This window comes from Sceloporus occidentalis, unplaced genomic scaffold, assembly GCF_023333645.1.
Source record: "Sceloporus occidentalis isolate IW3139 unplaced genomic scaffold, rSceOcc1.0.p SCAF_221, whole genome shotgun sequence".
NCBI lineage: Eukaryota > Metazoa > Chordata > Lepidosauria > Squamata > Phrynosomatidae > Sceloporus > Sceloporus occidentalis.
The window spans coordinates 352,629-373,029 of NW_028317201.1; the positions used below are offsets into that span (position 1 = coordinate 352,629).

Below are 20,401 nucleotides of genomic sequence, written 5' to 3' on the forward strand. Positions count from 1 at the left end.
GATTCATGCTTAAAAAATAAAATATAATCAATTATTTACAACCAGTTGTGTATTCTGAAAAAAGGAATGGATAATTGAAACCCATCGTTATTCCCCCAAAAATATAATCCTATAAAATGACTTGAGGTGAAACATTTACATTGACGTGTGCAAAATTATATGCGGATGTCCTAATTAAAGATTTTAGTTAATTAGGGGCTCTAGTGTGTATGGAAAATAAGCTTTGGCAGATACATTTTTTTTAATGGCAACAACGTATCGAGGTCGACTTTTGTATCACTTGGAATTTTAAATATGGAAAAATGTTTCATAATTTGCCTTCTAGGTAGGATTTGGAAATTCAGCAGTAAGGATTGATGTATCTAATGCTACGTTAGTTATAAGAGTCTTAAATATGACATTTAATATTATTATTTTTTTTCATTCTTTCTTCCCTGCACAGATTCATGGAAGCTTTGAAAATGTTCAGGCTTTTCCGGAAGGCTATGCTTTGGCTGCCCCGAAGACGTGTTTCTTCCAGCAGCACAACTGCAATGAAAGCTGTAAACCGGAAAGAAGAATTCGCCTCGAGGCTGGCTGCAGGACCCAACCTAAAAGAGTTTTTAGCTAAGAACACCCCTCCTGCTGAAACTTCTCCCCATATTGAGGAGGATCCCCCTCCATATATCACATCTAGTTCTTCACTGTCTGCAAACAACAAAGGTTTGTGTGTCTGATGCTGGTTGCTTGAGGACTATGCCTTCTGCTGGTCAAATAAGCTCATTTTCTGAATATAGGAAGTCACTTTATATACAAATGTGGTTCTGTGCGTTCTTTTTCCTGTTATCCCCTAACCTTTAATATGTATGCTGTCACTTATTTTTAAAAGGGCGGTTTGTCTCTGAGAGTCCCACTAAATAAAAACTCATGTTAAAGTGAGTAACTTAACATGGATTCTCAAAAAGAAAAATTAAGCACTGATGTGAGGCAGATGCTCCAGTTGCAATAGAGACACCATGCAGCTATCATGTGTATTAGAGGACATAGGACACCGTTTCTTAATAATATCTAATTTCATTTAAAACTGCTGTGACCTGTTGACTATAGCACATTTTTTTTCTTTTCCTTTCTGGAAGTATATCCTGAAACGGAACCATCATTTTACACTTGCTCATGAATCTCTCCCCTGCTCTGGCAGCCTGTAGTATTATGTTTATGTATTTTAGTGTATTTGGAGACCTATGGCTGTCAGATGAATGTTAATGACACAGAAATTGCCTGGTCAGTCTTACAGAAAAGCGGCTATGTTAGAACTTATTCAGCAGGAGAGGTGAGTAGTGCTTCAGTTAATGCAATTCTCAATGCGTTGTCATATTCTAAGACTATTATGTAGGAGTGACTGTTCTTTTGAAGGACATAATATTTAATTCTGATCTACTTTTTCCTTTTTTAAGGCTGATGTGATCCTGCTTGTCACTTGCTCTGTGAGGTAACTTATAACTGCTTTTTGGTGTCATAGGTATGGGCTGCGATCTCCTCTTTTTCTATCTGGACCAGGGGGCTGGATAGGGATCTAGGGGAACAGTAGCTGGTGGTCTTGTGGCAAGTAGCAAAAACATTTCTGCCTTCCATAGGACAGACCTTTGTTTCTTTTTTTCTCCGTTGTGTTTCATCAATGACAGTGGGCACTGAGACGTACACCTGTGAAACAATCTCCGAAAACCTGGAAAGGGTGCTTAGGAGCGGGACAGCTTAACACAATGTCCAAAACAATGTCCAATATTCCGAAATGTAGTAAAATAATGATTTTCCTTTCTTTTTAATCTGAAAGTTATTTATTTATTTATTTTTTTAACGTCAGGGAAAAAGCTGAACAGACTGTCTGGAACCGGCTTCAGCAGCTCTGTGCTCTAAAGAGAAAACGCTGCAGGTCGAAAGGTCCAATGAAGATAGGAATTTTAGGTAATGTGTTCCATGTTTGATTGTTTAAAGCATGAAACACTGTCTTTACAGTCAGGAATTCAGGCATAGTTGCTGTAATTTGCCTAGCCTGTATTCATTTTTAACACGGTAAGCTATTTTCCCCCTTGATCTCTAGGATGCATGGCGGAGCGGTTAAAAGAGGAGATCCTACAGAAGGAGAAGCTGGTAGACATTTTGGCGGGCCCTGATGCTTACAGGGATCTCCCTCGTCTTCTCGCGGTGGCTGAAACTGGGCAGCAGGCAGCCAATGTACTTCTTTCTTTTGACGAGACTTACGCCGACATTATGCCTATACAAACCTCTGCAAATAACATCTCTGCTTTTGTGTGAGTTCATTCTAAATATTTGAGTTCCAGCTCCCCCCACCTGTCTCCATGTTACTTTGAATATTCAGTGTCTGCCTGCAAATCTGTGCTGTGGTGAAATTGGTATAAAGGTGAATTTAATGGATGACAGTCAAGCATGTTATCAGATCTCCCTACAAAGAGAGAGAGACAAAAAAAGTATAGAACAAATCCTAAAATGGAATTGGAATGAAATTAAAATGGAATGAATTAATCTACTAAATTCACAAACCATTCCATGTTTTCTTGCCCATAGTTCCATCATGCGTGGTTGTGACAACATGTGTTCTTACTGTATTGTACCTTTTACCCGCGGACGGGAGAGGAGCCGGCCAGTTCATTCCATCCTGCAGGAGGTCCAAATGCTGTCTGATCAGGTAACGCGATTTTCTTTGTCTGATTCCATCTTATTTTAACGCATATAGGATGTTATCACATCTTGTGTGTGAAAACTCAGCTGTTTGGCTTCACAAATTTCCCATGCGTTTTGATTAACATATAAAACAGCGGGTATAGAGCCATGTTAATCCAGATTTTCGAGAACTTTTAAGTCCCCCCGTGTTTTGCTGGAGGCTGGCTTAGCATCATGGGAATCTCTAGGAGCTCCTTTTTCATCTCCAGATATTGCAACCAAGTGTTATCCCTCAAGGGCAGTCATCCTTGTGACTTGGATGAGCAGTGGTGGTGTTAAACTCACCTTTTACTCCATTTTAGCCCTTTGTATATTTATGGGTTGGTTAATACATTTAGGGGCTTTTGTTATGTAAAACCTAGAAGAAAATCCCCTTATATTTTCTTATTTGGGGTCTACTCTCAATACACGTAGGGCATTAAAGAAGTGACTTTACTGGGACAGAATGTTAACAGCTACCTGGACAGCTCTTCGGTCCCATTCAGCGCTCCAGCAGCCTCTAAACTAAGCCGCGGCTTCAGCACAATCTACCGACAGAAAAAAGGAGGACTGCGCTTTGTTGATCTCCTGGATCAAGTCTCAAGAATCAATCCAGAGATGAGGATACGTTTTACTTCTCCACATCCAAAAGATTTCCCTGATGAGGTACAGTATTTCATAGCCTACACCCAACTTTTAGGAGCGTAAACGTAAAGAGCAAAGTAATTACCCAATAACATCTTTAAAGTTTCTTTTAGATTATTGTACAGATGTACTTGGGCTATACCAATGAAGTTAGAATGCAAGTTGTTTATCAATAAGTGATTCTTCACTGTATTAAAAACTACTATTGACTTGCATGTTTTTTTGAGGAATGACTTATTTTACAGGTGTTACAGTTAATTTGTGATCGAAAGAATATTTGCAAACAAATTCACATCCCAGCACAGAGTGGAAGTAATAGTGTTTTACAGACAATGCGTAGAGGGTGAGTGCTTCTAACTTCCTTTTCTAGACATTTTCCACAAAATCCCTAAATATCTCCTAGCTAAACTCCCAGCACCCCCCCCCCCCCCCATACAAGTCACTGCCTCTAGGCTATCCTAAGTCTTCTGTATTATAGCAGGGGTTTATACGAGAATCCACAGGATCGCGCCAGGATTTAAAGGTCCGTAAGAACGACCACACTAAAGAATGGGAAGGGGCAGCTGCTCTTACGGACATTTTAGGCTAGAAAACCGTCAGAGAATGACGTTTTTTTCTTTCTTTCCCGAAGATGAATGCGAAGACTTCATGCTTTTAAATAGAATCATTTTATACAAATTTCATGTATGTTCTAAGCTGTGAGTAAACATTTTTCATTTAAAGATACACCAGGGAAGCTTACCTGGATCTGATACAGAACATTCGGCAATGTATACCTGGTAAGTAGCTTGTTTATTTTAGCACAGAGTCACCTAAAACTTTGGTGCCAGAAGATATGTTTTATTTGCGGGTATTCTCACCTATAATTATTGGTATTTTAAGACCTCTTTCTTAAACATTCCTAAAATGATTTTTATAGAATGTTTTGTAATGCTGCATTACAAAGGCCTACAGGGTATTTATTGTTACACTTGTTTCTATGGCAGGCGTTAGTCTCAGCAGTGATTTTATTGCGGGTTTTTGCCAGGAATCAGAGAAAGATCACCAGCAGACCTTGTCCCTGTTACGCGAAGTCTCATACAACACAGCTTTTCTGTTTGCGTACAGCATGAGAAAGGTATATAAGATAAGCTTTTGTGACTACAGTTTGTTTGTATGGAAACAAAATAAGTTACAAATTTTTTACATTTTTTTTTTTTACTAGAAAACAAATGCATATCATAGACTGGTGGATGACGTTCCTCCAGAAGTGAAGAAAAGAAGACTTGAAGAGCTCATTTCGGTCTTTAGGGAGGAAGCCACCAGGGTGAACCAGAGAGCTGTAGGCAGCACGCAGCTTGTGCTCGTTGAAGGAGTAAGCTCACCATTGACTTTTAATTGACATGCATAGAATTAGCGTACTAAAATTAATTAATGGGAAGTTTGCAATAAAGACTTCAGCACTGTGTTTATACTACAACAACAGCCTTGCTTTTTAATATTGTGAATTGTATGAGTTTTTGCATGTGGGACGTACATGGACGATTCTGTGATTTATACGCAAAGCATGTATTTTAGTCCCAACCAGATTTGCTGCCAACTGACCTGCTCGTTGTGCCTGAACTAATCCTTTGTTTTGTAGCCCAGTAAACGGTCGCCGACAGAGCTCTGCGGGAGGAATGATGGAAACATAAAAGTGATTTTCACTGACACACAAGCAGCCGGAGCCTCTTCCGAACAGAATGGAATCCGAGTCCAGCCCGGGGATTACGTCTTGGTCAAGGTTAATAGCTAACACAGAGATCTTGTGCAGTGTATTAGTTATTTTCATTGTGATGACAGTATTAATCCACTACAAAGTAATATTTAAGATATATATTTGTACATATGTTTTTATGAATAGGATAGTGACAGGGATGGGCGGCGTAAAACATACACATACATTCGCTAATAAAGCAATCTGTAACCTGTAGATTGGAGGGATGCGGATAGTGAGATGAGGGTCGTGTGTCATGCCTTCTGTTTTTTAAGAAACAGTAATTTCTTCTAGATCACCTCTTCGAGCTCGCAGACCATGCGGGGACAGTTGGTTGGAGTCACCACTCTTCAGGAGTCTCCCGCTTATTCTGAAGTCTAAGAAAACTGAGAACTGCTCATTAAATTGGGAGCAGGCGAGGTAAAACATTTCAGCTCCTGTATACTCTTGTTACTAGCCACGGAGTCTCCTTCTGAATCTCCCATCTCCGGTCCCAAATGCATTTTTCTGTTGGGCACGTTAAAGGGTTTATCTTTGACTAAAGATTGCAGGTAACCTACAAGAAATCTCCTGAAATAACTGTGTATTATACACAAACACCTCACCTTTTTCTGCCATGGAATGTTATGTAGCATAGGTTGGTGCGTTTTATTAAATATGAGCTCACTGCAAACTTATGATTTCAGAAGACATTATATCATGTGTGGACTCCTCTATAGAGTGCGACCCAGAAGCTATGCCCGTGTATGTTATATTACCAATACGATCAGCTCTACAGTTTACAGCCCAGAAGCTCTACCAATGGAACGTCTTTATTACAGATGTGCCAATATGGAATGCTTAGCCAGTGGAATGTTATATTACAAATGGGCCTAAACAGACTGATCCGTGATAGATTGTATGACCCGGAAGCACAACCAGTGGACTGTTGGGCTGTCATGTGCTCGGTGTATAAGGCTACTCTCAGGTTCAATAAAATTATTTATTTTTATTTGTCTGTATCTTGCAACCACAACAATGTAAATGTAAGTCAAAGATGTTGCCGAGAATGGAAAACATATTGAAAAGTCTGATTGAATAAATGATTTGAGAAAAAAGTGTCTTCTGCTTCTGTGAGATCAAGATTTTAAATAAGTATCAGCAGATCCATTCCAGTGACAAAAAACTAATGCCACTGGCAATTTCATAGGATGTGGGGATACTTGGGATGAGTGACAGAATCCTCAACAAACTTCAGGTTATGATACCACATGTATAATTGGTTTTTATCATTGACGGTTCTGATGGGCTCCCCCTAAATCTTTTGGCTTAGGGAACCTAGAAATTTAGAACCCATGTGGCTACTTTCTAAATTAATGTTACAAAGTTACACCGTGAAAGTGACGCTTCACATGAATGCTCTCCTCTAGCAAAAAAGTGAAAAGTGACGGGCATTACAGAGATCTCATAATCCGTTGTCAATAAATGTACTCCGTACGCTCATTTAGGGTACATATACGTTTGTGCTTTCTGGAAACTCAAGATGTATCCTTCAGTGGATTTAAAATTTCTGGCATTTCTGGAATATTTGCCTTCAAAGTTTCTCTGTTTGGGCCAATGTTTGTACAGTTAATTAAAAAAGGAATACCAAATTAGAGGAAGTTTATGTAGCTTGGAAGGAGTCGTTGCCACAATATTGTAGAACCAGTTGAATTGGTTTATGTGTACATCAGAACGGGTGCATTCATTGATTGCTCTCTGTTCTCATGGAAGGCTCGGCGTTCTCACCAGAGTTACTACAGAAGAAATTTTAAATTTTATCTACCGGAATAGGCAACAGAAACATAGTTTGGAACGGATGCTAGAAACCCAAGGCCTCGCTCTGCGGAGAGGTGTACACGGATTTTTCTTCCTCTCTGTGTGACTCTGTTCTAGATCGATGGATATATGATGAAGTTCCTTTAAACTTTTTGCCATGATAAATCTTAGCAACCCATCTTAGCAATTCTCTCAAAAATTATCTCTCTGAATCAAAGCCACGAATATAAGAAGCACAGAAATGTATTATCTGATAAGCTACTGTAATTAAATCGATCAAACGTGAAGAAGATGTACTGATTACTCGCTCATCATTAAGGAACACTATAGATCTTACCTGGTTAATAGGAAGGAGAGTTGGAAAGACTTGCAGGTAGTACCTGACACTGAGTGAGGGGGAGCAACTGACTAAACCCCGCACATTAAGTAGAACAGGGTCTGGCAGATTTACGGGGGTCCTCGTGGATCCAGGTCCATCGAGGACCCCTGTCAAAGAAGTGCCATGGAACAGACGACTCGGGAGCAGAAGCCAGCGGCACAGGTAGGCTGAGGGGTCTGGTCTATCGGAAGCGTGGTCACAGACAGCCAAATAAGTGCCGTGAAACAGATGAGTTTAAATAGTTAAGAATCGTTGGAATGACTTCAAACATTAGGTGTGCACACAGTATTTGACATTGTATAATGAAGCCTTGGTTAGAATGATTATCCGTGCTGTAGTTTAATAGTTTATTGTTTGTTTTGGCATTACTTATGAAAATTACATAAGATCCAGTTCGTTGCAATATGTCTGCAAGGTCCTGTCCTAAATCGGCATTTCTGAAGGTTCCAGTCCAATAATATTGATTATTAATTAGACCATGGGCAGTCTTATTGCAATGTTATTTGCTATGCAATTTCTCAAATAACGTTAATGCTTTCTTTACTTGGATGACACTGTCAAGCTGAGTTGTCGATGCTCTTAAACCTGGCTTTGATAAAATGAAGTGGAAAACTAAAAAATATCTCTGAGCTATAATCCACTTCTTTAGTGGACGCGCCGCTGTATTGCCCCTTAGTTCACGTTAGGGCAAAACGACAACGCTTTCGGTGATGTCCTCTCCCTTGATTGGGGGATCGGGCTGAGGACATCGTCGCAAGCGCCTCCAAGGAGGTACGGATGAACATAGAAGAGGAACGAGCAGGGAACAAAATCCATTGTCCAAAAACGGATGGGCCAATGGATTCCTGCGGGAACAGGCCCTTCATTCCTCTTGTATCTGTATGTCAATTGCTGTATTGTACTTGTCGTTATCTGTAAAATGTTCAGATAATGCACAGCACTGCGGAATCTGTTGGCGCTTTATAATAATAGGGTTTACTCGCTAAAGAGAGAGTTTTAATGCCCTCATTTCGCTATTCATTTATAAACATTATGGCTGAGCTGGCCCTTTATAATATTTTACTTAAATGGTTAAGGAGAAGCAAGAAATCCCATGGATTTAACTATATATTACAGAGGATCAGTCGAGGAACTAGAAAGTTGCATAAAGTTGTTTTGCTGACACCTGACTTTTTGTACTATTTCATACCGATCTATCTGGATATATTTCCAGCCCCCAGACTCTTTCTTATCACTTAAGAATCGTTGTAAAGCTTAAAAAAAACCCCAGAGAAGTCCATATAAAACAATTATAACAACTTCCACAAAGCTTGTCATGGACATCGGACGCTTTGCTAACCCCTGTTTTTAAGAGAGAGTCCTAACTTTTTTTCAGCTCAATGGCTCATTGTGTATTCCAAACCAACGTACACAAAAACAGTGACACATTTCTTGTCTTGCGATATAATCATTTATTCTGAAAGATACACGCTGTGTAGATGGTAGTTCTCATCTGCGAGATGTGTGCATCCGTTTTATGCTAAAGCTAATTAAGCTGCTTGTTCATTTTCATTGGGGTAAAATCTTGCGCCCAGCAGAAGCAGCGGTATTTGATCGAGAGCTTCCAAAGATCCTTAATATAGCCAAAGGAAGTAGCCCTGAAAAGAAGAAAGAGAAATTTATGTTCGAATTCCTTAAGCATTGGGGGGGCCTATGGACGCTCCAGTGTATTAAGCCGGGTGAACATCCTGAACTAAAATTCTTATGGCACCCTTAAGGATGTGTTGAAAGGGTCCAGGTGTTAGATCAGTCTCAATGCCAGGCTACTCAATAAAAGCTTCAAACATGGACGCAAGAGGTCTATGTCTACATGAGCCTTCTAAATGTAAAAATATAACGTGTGTGGGGGCAACAAAGGGGCTTCTTGCTTGTGGTGCTGTTTGGTTGAAGACTAATCCTGCTAAGACTTTTAACCCTTAACAAATGGCTGTATTATCAGCAGGGGGGCAGCACATGCCGGTGGTCTTTGTCGTCGTGTATCGCGTCAAGTCTTACTGCAACATCAGGAGGTAACGGAATTTCAAAAGGGATTGCAGTCGGTTTCCTTTTTCTACCTATTCGTGGTTTTAATCGCACTTGTGATGGCTTCGTAAGCAACAAGTAGAACTTACATCGTTTGGTTCGTATTCTGGCAGTGGCAGTGGCTGCGGGAGACCAATTGGTGCTGGCCAAGGAAGCAAAAGGTCAACTTGACCTGAAATGAAAGACAGGAAATTAGTAAGCGATCTCCCGTAATGATATAAAAAAAAAAAAGTTTTTTTTTTTGGACATTTGTGGAGCGATTCTCCTGTTATCATCACCGTAACACTTTGCACCACAATTGTTATTTATATAGAAATCCTAACGGTCCCTCCAGATTTAATTGTGTAATTGTTTTGGAGATAAGTTTACCACCAGGAATGAGAGATCTGTGGCTGGCGCTTGAACAACTTGCGTTAATGAATTCTCTGTCCACAACTTCTCTCCTCTCTGCTGTCCCCAACCTTATAACCTCTCAACCAACCATCATCGATCAGCAACTTATCAATGGGGGAGAGAAACTAAGCCACCAATATTTACTTTCTATCACCCAAAAAAATTGTTCAAATGACATCATTTCCATCCTATATTTCCCAACCGGTAACTGTTTCTGTTTCGCCAGCCATTTCTATCACTTGCATTGCAATGTTTAGGTCATCAAATAGATTGTAAGCTCTCAAGATCAGGACCCTCTTCTCCTTCTTTACCAGCACGTTTAACGACTGTTAATGATATTTTAATTGTCTTATTTACGTTCACTGTACCCTATTGTAACAGTGCTATGGCATATGCTGCCGCTATATATATATATATATAAATGTAATGAAATGATCCGCACAGTACTTTCATAAACGATGGCGAGTAGAAAAGTGAGGTGTTCCTACGCGCTAATTATTACAGCTCTCACTAACCCATGCAATGACAGGCAAGACAATATCCATACATTTTACATACTATCTGAATTTGTATCAATGTGCTATTCTCTATGGAAGTCATTTATTTTTAATAAGATATACTCACAGTTCACTTGCAAAATGAGGTCCAGAAGATAGAGATCAAGTAAAGAATCAAAAATTGTCTTAAGCTGTGCCTAATGAATAGAAAGCGGGTTAATATATTAGAGGACTGATGTGCAGGGTGCTGAAAATGTTAAAAAAAAATAAATAAAAAAAAAAGTTGCTTTTGTATTACAGTATAATCAGAGATATAAAATGGACAAAAGTATTGGGACGCCTGCCAATAGGTGTATAAAATCAAGCCCATAGGCAGCCATCTCTATAGACCAGACCTGGGCAAAGCACGGCCCGCGGGCCACATCCGGCCCGCTGAATAGCTCGGACCGGCCCGCAAAGAGTGTCCTGGTGACTCACCAATGAGTCCGGTGTCCCCCCCCCGCCCCGGTCACTTACCTTAAACTCCTGTGTTGGAAGCGTTTGTCTCGGGTGCCGGCGCTTTACGCTGGGCGCCGGCATATGACGTCAGACGCCGGCGATCAGCAGTGAAGCGCCGGCACCCGAGACAAACGCCTCACGCTTCCAACACAGGAGTTTAAGGTAAGTGACCGGGGCGGGGGGGGAGATCCTGAGAAGGGGGGGTTAGGGAGTTAGAGGGGAGATACTGAGAAGGGGGGATTAGGGAGTTAGAGGGGAGATACTGAGAAGGGGGGTTAGGGAGGGAGGTCTTACTGTGTGTGTGTGTCTTACTGTGTTTGTGTGTGTGTGTCTTACTGTGTGTGTGTATCTTACTGTGTCTGTGTGTGTCTCACTGTGTCTGTGTGTGTCTTACTGTGTCTGTGTGTGTCTTACTGTGTCTGTGTGTGTCTCACTGTGTCTGTGTGTGTCTTACTGTGTCTGTGTGTGTCTTACTGTGTCTGTCTCACTGTGTCTGTGTGTGTCTTACTGTGTCTGTGTGTGTCTTACTGTGTCTGTGTGTGTCTCACTGTGTCTGTGTGTGTCTTACTGTGTCTGTGTGTGTCTTACTGTGTCTGTGTGTGTCTCACTGTGTCTGTGTGTGTCTTACTGTGTCTGTGTGTGTCTTACTGTGTCTGTGTGTGTCTCACTGTGTCTGTGTGTATCTTACTGTGTCTGTGTGTGTCTCACTGTGTCTGTGTGTGTCTTACTGTGTCTGTGTGTGTCTCACTGTGTCTGTGTGTGTCTTACTGTGTCTGTGTGTGTCTTACTGTGTCTGTGTGTGTCTTACTGTGTTCATAGCTTATTCAGTTATTGTAATAAATATTTTAGCCCATTTTTTAGCTCAAAATATTTTTTCCTTTTTTTTCTCCTCTAAAATCTAGGTGCGTCTTATCAGCAGGTGCGTCTTATAGAGCGAAAAATACGGTATGCACTCCGAAGCCTTGTTCATTTTGTTCACTTCTGTGCTGTGCTAATAGTTATTCAGGCCTTACTTATTCAAGCACCTCTACCAATGACGTAGGCTTGAATAACTTTATTAAACAGCACATAAGTTAACAAAATGGACAAGGCTTCGGAGTTTGTAGTTTGTAGAGGTCTGGCCCTCTAAAACCATTCCAATTTCTCATGTGGCCCCATGGGAAAATTAATTGCCCACCCCTGCTATAGACAGACATTGGCAGTAGAATGGGTCGTACTGAAGAGCGCAGTGACTTTAAATGTTGTGTTGTCATAGTATGCCACCTTTGGCACAAGTCAGTTTCTGCCCTGCTATATTTGCCCCGGTCCACTGTAAGTGCTGTTATTGTGAAGTGGAAATGTCTAGTGGCGACAGCTCAGCCACAAAGCACCAGCCCGCGCACACTCACAGAGTTCCAGTAAAGGGTAATTTCACTGATACAGCCTACAAAGACATTTTGGACAATGCTATGCTTCCAACTTTGTGGGAACAGTTTAGGGACCTAAAGCAAGGTCCATAAAGACATGGTTGGATGAGTTTTTTGTGGAAGAACTTGACCGGCCGCACAGAGCCCTGACCTCAACCCCATCGAACGCCTTTGGGATGAAGTGCAAGGGAGATCTTCCAGAATCACAGAAACTCTCCAAAGTCTTGTGGAAAGCCTTCCCAGAAGAGTGGAAGCTGTTACAGTCGCAAAGGGGGACCAACTACACGTTATGTCTATGTTTTTAGAATGTGATGTCATCAAAGCCCCTGTTTGTGTGATGGTCAGGTGTCCCAATACTTTTGTATATATAGTGTATTTTGAGTTTAAACCCTTATTAATAATCTTCTATAGGGGAGCCATGTAGCCATATGAAAGATTAAGAGTCACATTCAAACTTTTTGTTACAATTTATTTCATCCGATTATAATAGTTCTAGGTTTAATTTAGTTGGTGGAACGAGCTAAACGATGCTTTTCCTGTGGGGGCATTAAATTAAAGGCTACTCATAGAGTTCTGGTAATAAACTGCCACCCTCTGGGTCAAACCCAGTGCCAAAAAGGACACTTATACTGAATCTAGATTGTCTGGCACAGACTTTGGATGAATACTTACATTATCACAGCCACACGACGCATGAGTAAAGGACACTGCCACCGTGAGTGGATCCCTGAGAGTAAAGAATAGAAGTCAGATAATTATTAAAGAGAAACATAAAAGATAGGTTTGTAGAAAAAAAAAATCATTAAAACATCGCTTTCTACCGTCTTCACAGACAGAGCCGATCTTTTTAAGTCGTGCATGTATTGCATGGTTAACAGACCATGTTTATTGTTTAATAAGTGAGTCTTTGCTGTTATTACGGACAGTGCCGACCTAGGACCTCGACTGAGTGTCTTCCGCCACAAATCTCTCTCACTTGTTACATGTAGTGGCTGCCCCGTGAAACATGAGATCATATCACGTACATCCTTTTGCCTCGTCTCTCTTTCTCAGTACAGAAAAGTTGATGCATTCAGACTAGGTTCATAACGCTCTTTGTCCAAGTGCCACTGAGACATCGCTTTTAAAGACACCTAGCAATTGTTATACTTACACAATGGCATCAACTTTCAGTCCGATGTATCCACCATTTACATTAACATTAACATTCACTTTCACGCCCTGCAATACAAAACATTATGGTCTAGACATTGAAGTAAGTATATGTTCAATCATAATTTCCTATTATCATGTTTAGTGTATCCACACACAGGTGTGTGTATATATATATATATTTATTTTTTTGTCATTTTCTTTTTATAATATTTTATATGTAATAGTCCAGCATTTAGTATGAGTAATATATTTTAAAATACATATTTTTGCAATTTTACACAGGATAGACCCTGTGGGGTCTCAGCTATTATTGTTAGTGGAATTGGCATTCAGGCATAAGGAAAATGCTTAAGACGTAGTATTAAGTCTTATTGGTCATTTGGGCCACTTCTTTTAGGATGTAAACCTTATTGTCTTTATGGGATTAAGCTAGAGAGTAGACAAGCAGCATTTATGTAAGGGTAACTAGGTATGACACGTCATACAAAGAAAATCATATGTTTTTATCGATTTAGTTTATAATAATTGTTTGAGTACTCACAACATCTGCAGTACCAATGAGTCCAAGGTTTGAACAGTATATATCCACCTTCAAATCTAACGCAATATGGCTTCCAGCTTTAGTACACACAAATAAGGGTGAAGATTTTAACAACACCTCAATGTGTAATGATCCTATATCAACACCCTACAGAAAACAGAAAGTACTGTTAATTTTCCAACTATTAAAAAATAAAATAAACAGGCGGCATTTGCATAACAATATAAGTCAATAATACACATTTTTTGTATCCAATAATTATATACATTTAGAAGAATCCTGACAATGTCAATGCATAATTTAGGTAAATAATAACCATATCCTGTTCTCTGTCTCAGTGCTTCATTTCGGCCCATATTTATCTGATATAAATTGTATTTTTCTTTAATGTCTTTTCATTGGCACAACTGAACACGATATTATGTTACAAAAATACATTATGGCTTTAATTAAAGCACTGTATGTTCATTAAATTTACTTACCACAAAGAAGCCATCAAAATGGCTCTTGCTGATAGGAAGCTGTGGAACAAAAAAAACAAAATATTATAAAAAGAAGTTGATTTTGGTCATTAGATAAAGCAGATATTGGTTTTAGACCATTAGTAAATGCTAATTTGCTTGGGCTGTCTAGCCTCGCTTCCTCCAGCCAGAGGTATCAGGTCAAGCAAGTCAATAAGATTATTTTAAACATGAATTATGCTTACTTTGAAGTTCCAGTTTAACAAATTAAGTATGGCGCTGATCAAGCCTTGGGGACAACAAATTGAAGCTTTGCGTCCAGGAGCTAACGAAACAGCGGGGCACGTGTTCTCAAAAACCAGTTCGACGTTCTTCACTAAGTCTTTAACCTTTGAGTAAAAAAAACACAAATGTTATTTCTAATATTCAACATTGTTGCCTAATTATCTAAAAAAAAAAAAATTACAAAATATCGTTGAAAGGAGAATTACATTTCCAAATTTAAAAAACAAACAAACAAATGAAGTCATTAAAATGAAATTGATAAAATCTGTTCATCGTTAAGTTGGTGAAAGAAAAGGAAAAAGAATGGACTTACTTTGTGGGTCAGGCTAATGCCAGCTTCAACAACAGAGTCTACCGTCGTCTCTAATCCGAATATAACAGATCGACTTTTGTGTATGCCACCTGAAAAATACAAAAGAGACAATAAATAAGATAAAAAGCAATGGTTACCCAATACGTTTCGTGGGCACTAATCTCTACACAGTATTGACTGTAGTCTGGGGTAGATGAGGCCAATTTGGGGACATACCTGCAGTTTTTCATGGTTATTAAGACATGGACCTCATCACCCCAGTCTGTTGATGTTCAACATTCTCATGTCGAGGTTGACATACAGTTGGGACGCTTGGGATAAACACCCTGATGCTTATGTCAATGAATGTCATAATACATCATGTTCTTTGGGTTTTAAAGTGAAATGTTGAGATTCCAGATTATCGATATGTATAGTTTGGAAGAAAGAAGAGCCGGAGCAGATGTAATAGAAACATTTAAAAAGGGTTTAACAAAGTACAGGAGGGAAGTTTGGAGGAGAAACAAGAGGTCATAATCTAAGACAATCAGATGTACTGTATTGATGTTTCACTTTACTGAGAAGGTGGTAGATAAGTGGAACAGCCTCCTGGCAGAAGTAAATTGATCCTTACCTTTCAAACCTTTCAAGACAGTGTTGCAATGCTCAATAATGATGTCGGCCACACGATTACACTATAAAATAAAACAGCACGCTCACACACTTATTCTCTGCTTAGTATTCTATGTAATGTAATATCTTCATAAGATGTATATTTAACAAAATATGCTTCTGTAAGATCTGACATCGTTGCCTGCACCTGTGTTGTGAAAAGGGGGTTGGGCTGTCCTAAGCATGGCGAGGATTCAGTCCCAGTATGAAACTGGGGGGCAGATCAAGCTCTTAAGTGTACCCCCTCCCCCGAACAATGAGCCGGTTACAACCAATCAACCTATTTACACTATGAAGGCTGTGCCGGCTCAGCACAGCCTCCATAGACTTCATTAAAAGGTACTGCATGCATTTAAAATACAGGGTGAAGGGATAGGATGTCATATGATGGCCCAAAAGGTAAATATACCACTGGGCAGGAGGTGTGATCAATCTCCACCTAGGCAAAGGCGGAGATCCAATGGATCTCTGAGCTGCAGCAACACAGACCTACGCTGATTTTTTACCTTTACTGGACTGTTAGGAAAGATCAGAGGAGCCCTGTAAACGGCCCATGTTCCCCGCTGCCTGGAAAGGCTTCCAGGGACCAAAAATCAGGTATAACTCTCACCACGTTGGTAGCTTGTTCACCCAATGTCTTTCAAAGTCTAATGTTACATCTCTAAATAGAATACCAGGGGCTTAGTCTGCGAAGAACACCAATGATTCTGTAATTGACATAGTGGAATGTGATATGTTGGTGTTGAAGCACATTGTAGATACACATCAGCAGAAAGTTTAATCTAAACCAAAAAGACGCGCTATTCCTTAGGACAAAACTAGACTACTGCATAACGGATTGTATTTAATGCTGAACTATTTTATTCTTAATTCTTAAAGCTTCCTAAATAGATGTTGTATGGAAACCAACGCTTTAGTCTTTTTATTTCAACTTACGTGGGATTTAAAGATTCCTGTCAGTGAAGCCAAAATCGGATCAAGTGGTAACAAGACGATGGTGCTCCTAAAATAGAATAATAAAATAATAGACACAAAAAGAAGATAAATTAGACAAGAATTTCTAGACAATAAATGTATCAGTTATTGTAAAGAGTTGTTTTGAGGACTCGCTGTTCATGGAACGTTACCTTACAATATGTGTGATCTTAATATCAAAACCATTCGGCACCAGTTGGACAGTGGATTAATACTGAGAAAATCTCCGCCTCGGGCTTGGCAGGGGCTGTAATTTAATTAAGTGAACTCTGCAGAAGACATGGGACAGCCTGGCAAATACCATGATGCATTGCCAGCCGCTTGGCAGATGGTCGAATGTGGTATTTGTGGATCAGAATGGTGTGTATGTTTGAGAGGACGTCAACGTGGTTCAGAGTGGTGTCAAAATGCAATTTATTGGGGTAATGTTTAATCTATATTTTATACTCTGCTTTCCAATTGACACCAGAGATTTCCTTGGTGGGGTGATGACGGTAGAGGTGGTAGCAACATGATGGCTGTGGAGGTAAGCGACAAATAAATTGTGGGTTTAGAACATACTTACTTCAAAATTTTGACTGTGACAGCAACATTAAGGCCTTTCTTCAAGGTGAGCACACCTGCAATTGACTCCACATTTATATCCACTTTAACATTCACTTCTACCAGAATGTCTTTAAATCTGGAAATTAGAAGATTACAGATAAACATGCGCAGTACAAATATTTCCTAACATTCAGATAAGCCAAGGAAAATCATACACATTAAAAAGGTCCATCTACGATCAGGAGAAGATACCAATATGGCGGCAAGCAGATGAGGGACAGTCCTCAAGCCTTTACATACAAATTACACGTTAATCACTAAATGCATACGATAGATATATATTGGGCCCAACAGCATAGTTTGCCCCGCCGACCGATAGAATTGTTAATAATTATAAAATATCAGTGCTACATTTAATTTTGCTTTTTCCTCTGATGCGAGATTCTCTTTTACAACTTTGAAGAGACAAAAAAGAAAAATCTACAAACTTTGAACAACTATACTTACTCAGCAGAATCAATTATGACTTGAGCCGTTAAATCGATTTTCCATGGGACTGAAGCAATATCTAGTTTAGCATTTACAATAATGGTGTCTTGTTTGCAATTTAGGCTGGAAAACAAAAAAATTGCATTTATTGTATCAATCACTCAGGGCAAATTTAACTTGATTAAGAAAGTACATTGCACACCTTTGTGGGATACACAGGTGTCGCTACAACCCAGATGCACCCATAGCCCATTCCGCAATCTCACAGAATTCTGGATAGAAGGGCGATATTAAAAAATTCTGGCTCTGTCGCTCCGAGACAGAGCTCAACGTTCCTCTTGGTTTAACCCACCTTCATGCGCTAGTACCTTGTTAAGATAAAGGAAACTTTCCAGACAGAATAGAAGGTCCCGCGTCTGATCCCTCTCTATTCTACTTCTTCCCATTCTATTTGTTATGTTGCCCCAGTCCGTAAATGGATCTGGAAGGGGATAGCAGCCTCCGTACGTCCCACCAACCAAATAATTGCTCTAGTAGCTAGTAGGAATAGTATTGATTACGTACCTGGTAAGGCCAGGAACTGGGAGAAATATAGGTGGACAAATGTGATGTTTCTTATCATCCACAGCTTTTTTTATATCTGAAATTGTAGAAATATTTTAAGTTAGTTGTAGGATACAATGCTAACACGAGAAACGGTCAATCATTTTATTCTTAAGACACAACATAATGCAGATATCAAGAAAATGACAACAATAACACTTACTGTCTTCGAGTTGACATGGGCACACGCATGATTTTGAACAGTTGGCTACGCTTGCCATAAAGCCCAGGATAACCAGGAGCCAGAGGTTCATCATCTTGGCTTCTAAAAGAAGTCAACGGCACCATCAAAAATTAAGGTGAAGGGTTAGGCATGGGCTACATGTGATGGATATGCAGGGTGAGATGTTACAAATGTCAGCCTCTTGGCTAAATGTACCAGTGTGGACAAAGGGTACCCATGCATTGGGTCCAACTAGTCAAAGAAAGCATTAAGTAGCCTGGAATTGGGGGGGTAGTTGATGTTGAGTGAGTCCCATGCTTCACTTTGGAGACTTTGGGTCAAACATAGAGAGTTCCCAAGTATGGTCTCTATACAAGGACATCAATGTCCATAGTAAAACATGTGGTTGTTTTATTGATGGTCACCCAAAGGTTGCTTGGGAATCACTTGAGCTGTAGCTGCATGTTAAGAGATTCTCATTGGGTCTCTCTGATTTGGGCACCATATGCGAGAGGAGCGCTCATTGCATGCTGCCATCTTAAATTCACTAGAAGCAGGCAGGGGAGGAGGAACATGCTCTGGAGTCCACCCAAATGACCAGTATGGCTCGTTATTTTGGGTGTAGGAACCATATTTTTAGATTTTAGTATAGATCCAAAATGGTTATCTCAAACTATTTTAAACATTTGTTTAAATGATTGAATGTAAAATTTGAATTGGGAATAAAACAACTTTTTTTTAGCAACTATGTATTTAAAATATCCTACCTATTCTACTTACTTTTTGAATGAATGAATGAATTCAGTAGCTGACTTAAGGACTTGTCTTAAAGTCTACACACAAAAACTCCCTGATAAATAAAATCCCTTGATGAACGTGGAAAAAAGTTCTTACCTGGATGATAGGAAATTCTGTAAGATGCTTACTTCTTTTCTCCAACTTATAGACTGATACAACGAGATGGCTTTATTTATACCCAACAGATGAGCTAAGATGAGGAAGTATCCGAAAATGTCAAACTGAGTACATCATTTTCTGGGCTGTCACAATTTTTGTACGGAATCCAAACCAAATAGTAGTTGGAACACTTCTGGGATACCCTCCTAGTCTATAATACCTCATAAATATTTTAGGTTTTGATACAAAATTAATTAATATAACAATTATCTTAAGAGGTATAGTTTGGTCACACTAGTTTTTAACGTATGAATGTATCTCATAATTATTTTTTTTTCTGGTCAGCCTTAATTATTTGATAGGAAATTATAATTTTATGACAATTGTATTTTATTAATGTTAAAAAGATTTAGCCCTTCAATAAAGTAATTTTTGTATTTAGATGTAGCGTGAATGTGTTGTTTGGCAAGGGTTCCAAATATGATGATAAAAGCTTTTATGCTGAGCTCACAGAATATATGTAATAGCCTGAAACTTCACGAAATAAGGCATAATCACCAAACTTTGTATAGGAGTGCAAGCAATCCCAGTACTCTGCGTCGACCCAATATAATATATCCTCCAAAGAAAGGACACAGAGCAGCTCTTCGGTGAAAATAGTAGTTTATGCTGGAATAAACTACTATTTTTTTATTGAAGAAGTATGCTTTGTCCTTTTTCTGGTCATATATCACCCATTGAAAAAAAGCGAGTAGGCAATTCAGGCAATTGGGAATTTCGAGAAAAAGCCCTTATTTTGCTGCATAACCAAACGCTACATTATGAAACATCATCCCTAGTACGGTCGAACGCCTAAACCCCAACTAGCGACACTTACTTAGTCTTGTGGCTTTCCAGATTCTTTGTCATCTCTTAAGTGTTAAGTTAGAGTTTACTATGATGCAGGGCCGGCCCGACAATGGAGCCGAGTGGGGCAACCGCTACAGGCAGCACTTTTGAAGGGGCGGCACTTTGCCGCCCCAAGCCCCTTTTTTTTTTTTTTTTTTTTTTAAAGCAAAAGAGAGAGAAAGGGGTGCCGAGTGGTTTTCGCTTACCAAGCTGTCAGTACCCGCTCGGCGCCCGTCTCTCTCTCCTCTGCGGCGAGTCTCCCTGTTCGGTCTCGGTGCCGGCTTGTAATGCTGAGTGCCGGAAGATTACCTCATTTCCGGCGCTCA

At 39.7% G+C, this 20,401-nt stretch overlaps 1 protein-coding gene across 1 annotated transcript; it reads left to right on the top strand.

Moving 5' to 3' along the window:
- The first annotated feature begins 461 nt into the window (after window positions 1-461).
- On the top strand, window positions 462-5,458 carry LOC149277018 (mitochondrial tRNA methylthiotransferase CDK5RAP1-like). The gene is made up of 13 exons (XM_089503147.1): window positions 462-702; window positions 1,206-1,309; window positions 1,434-1,468; window positions 1,841-1,941; window positions 2,078-2,288; window positions 2,563-2,683; window positions 3,133-3,363; window positions 3,588-3,685; window positions 4,066-4,121; window positions 4,329-4,459; window positions 4,547-4,696; window positions 4,964-5,104; window positions 5,372-5,458. Exons 1-13 carry the CDS (start codon window positions 462-464, stop codon window positions 5,456-5,458), a joined length of 1,707 nt encoding a protein of 568 aa, XP_089359273.1.
- Window positions 5,459-20,401: the final 14,943 nt, after the last annotated feature.

Coding starts and splice junctions, on each gene's coding strand:
- LOC149277018 (XM_089503147.1), top strand. CDS start 462: ATGTTCAGGCTTTTCCGGAAGGCTATGCTTTGGCTGCCCCGAAGACGT. Junction 1,310..1,433: donor GAACTTATTCAGCAGGAGAG/GTGAGTAGTGCT, acceptor TCCTTTTTTAAG/GCTGATGTGATCCTGCTTGT. Junction 4,122..4,328: donor CATTCGGCAATGTATACCTG/GTAAGTAGCTTG, acceptor TTTCTATGGCAG/GCGTTAGTCTCAGCAGTGAT.